This window comes from Trichinella spiralis, assembly GCF_000181795.1.
Source record: "Trichinella spiralis strain ISS 195 chromosome Unknown Scfld1557, whole genome shotgun sequence".
Lineage (NCBI taxonomy): Eukaryota > Metazoa > Nematoda > Enoplea > Trichinellida > Trichinellidae > Trichinella > Trichinella spiralis.
In genome coordinates, this window is record NW_003528496.1 from 1,325,236 (window position 1) to 1,326,755 (window position 1,520).

Sequence of the window (1,520 nt, forward strand, 5' to 3'; positions counted from 1 at the left end):
CNNANTNNNTNNNCACNTNATTNAATNNNCANTTAANCCAAGTTNCGACTGTATTTTNATATGNAAAGGTATGAACGTCAAACAGGATTTTTTNNATACAAANCAGCAAAANCTAATNCGACATCCATAAAAAANTACATAATAATGGGATGTTTTNCGTAATGAANNAGAAAACTTTGTGAAATATTTAAAGTAAAAATTCNTTGGAATTGNTAAAACAGAAAAANGATTTTNAAATAGAANNCATTCTCAGTNTAAAATCAATCGANAATTNAATTCAGATGCTAAATATTTAGTAGTTGTCACTCCTTGGTTAAGCTTAAAAGCTGCAACTGTAAACAATTTGCTAATTGTGCATTTTCCCTTTGTATTAAAATCACCTTTATCAACATATGTGATGTGACGAGAAACGCGAAGAATGTTTGACAAAGGCATATGCGTGAAATCATGCGTAAAATTAAGTGAAATTGTGAGCTAAAACGTAATGTTAGCAGTAGTGCCATTTGTAAGCCAGAAATTGGAAATGTTGCCACAATATTCCAGATTCAGTTCAAACAGATTCAGTATTCTGACATTACACCTGGAAGTTTACATCCAATCTTGATAAATTTCAACAGGCAACAAATTTATTTATAAACAGTGGGAGCAGATTTATATATCAGGAGGGAAATCAGTAATAGACCTCAACAACTGCTTACCATCCATGTCTTTGTGGCGCGTATGCTTGTGCCAGCAGTCTACTGTTGATGTACGGATAAAGATATTGGAACATACGGGTTTATTTTCCAAGCTATAATAAACAAAGCGGCAGTCCTCAGGGTCAATCTCAATCCACGAACAATAATTTGTGATTTTGAAACAGCCCTGATACCCGCGATTCAGGGCTACTTCCTGAATACGCTTCCACATCTGCCAGGCGGTACATAGAAAATTCGATAATCTGGAGCTGAAAACACGGTATAGAAGAGAAATACAAACAAGAAAAGATAAGAATGCTCCTGGCCACCGCTTTCCTTCCTGTACCGCACGTTGATACGGGTGTTAGCCTGTTGTTGGCTGTTCTTTACTGTTGTTGTTGCTGCTGTTGGCTAGAGAAGAATAAAAATCACTGTAACTTTTTTTTGCATTGTTTTTTCTGAATTATTACTATTGCATTTGATATAACGTCACTTTTGTACAATAAAATATAGAATAATGATAAAAATTATTTTCAGCAATGCTGATCATGAAAAAGTATAAACTTCACCACAAATAATGTATTTAAATTAAAAAAATTTCAATGAATGACGAAACTTCAAACAGACACAATACAATTTTGGAATAATAAATATTTCCATTATTATTGTTACGTCACTACTATTAAAGTTACGTAATCCTAAATGAATATTTGAACCAATGAAATGAAAAACTATTGCAGCCAATCACAAGGGAAGATTTGAATCAATAAACATTAGACAGAAACCAATAAGACACGACTGATGCCCATAAATAACGCAGTGACGATCATAGAGTACGTAGAC

General features: G+C 33.3%; 1 protein-coding gene across 1 annotated transcript; it reads right to left on the bottom strand.

The window, feature by feature from the left end:
* Window positions 1-651: 651 nt before the first annotated feature.
* On the bottom strand, window positions 652-1,088 carry Tsp_04876a (hypothetical protein; the record flags this gene model as incomplete). The annotated part of the gene is made up of 2 exons (XM_003369412.1): window positions 652-946; window positions 979-1,088. Coding segments are annotated over 2 exons (405 nt in total), but the record flags the coding sequence as incomplete, so codon positions are not given.
* Between the last annotated feature and the right edge of the window lie 432 nt (window positions 1,089-1,520).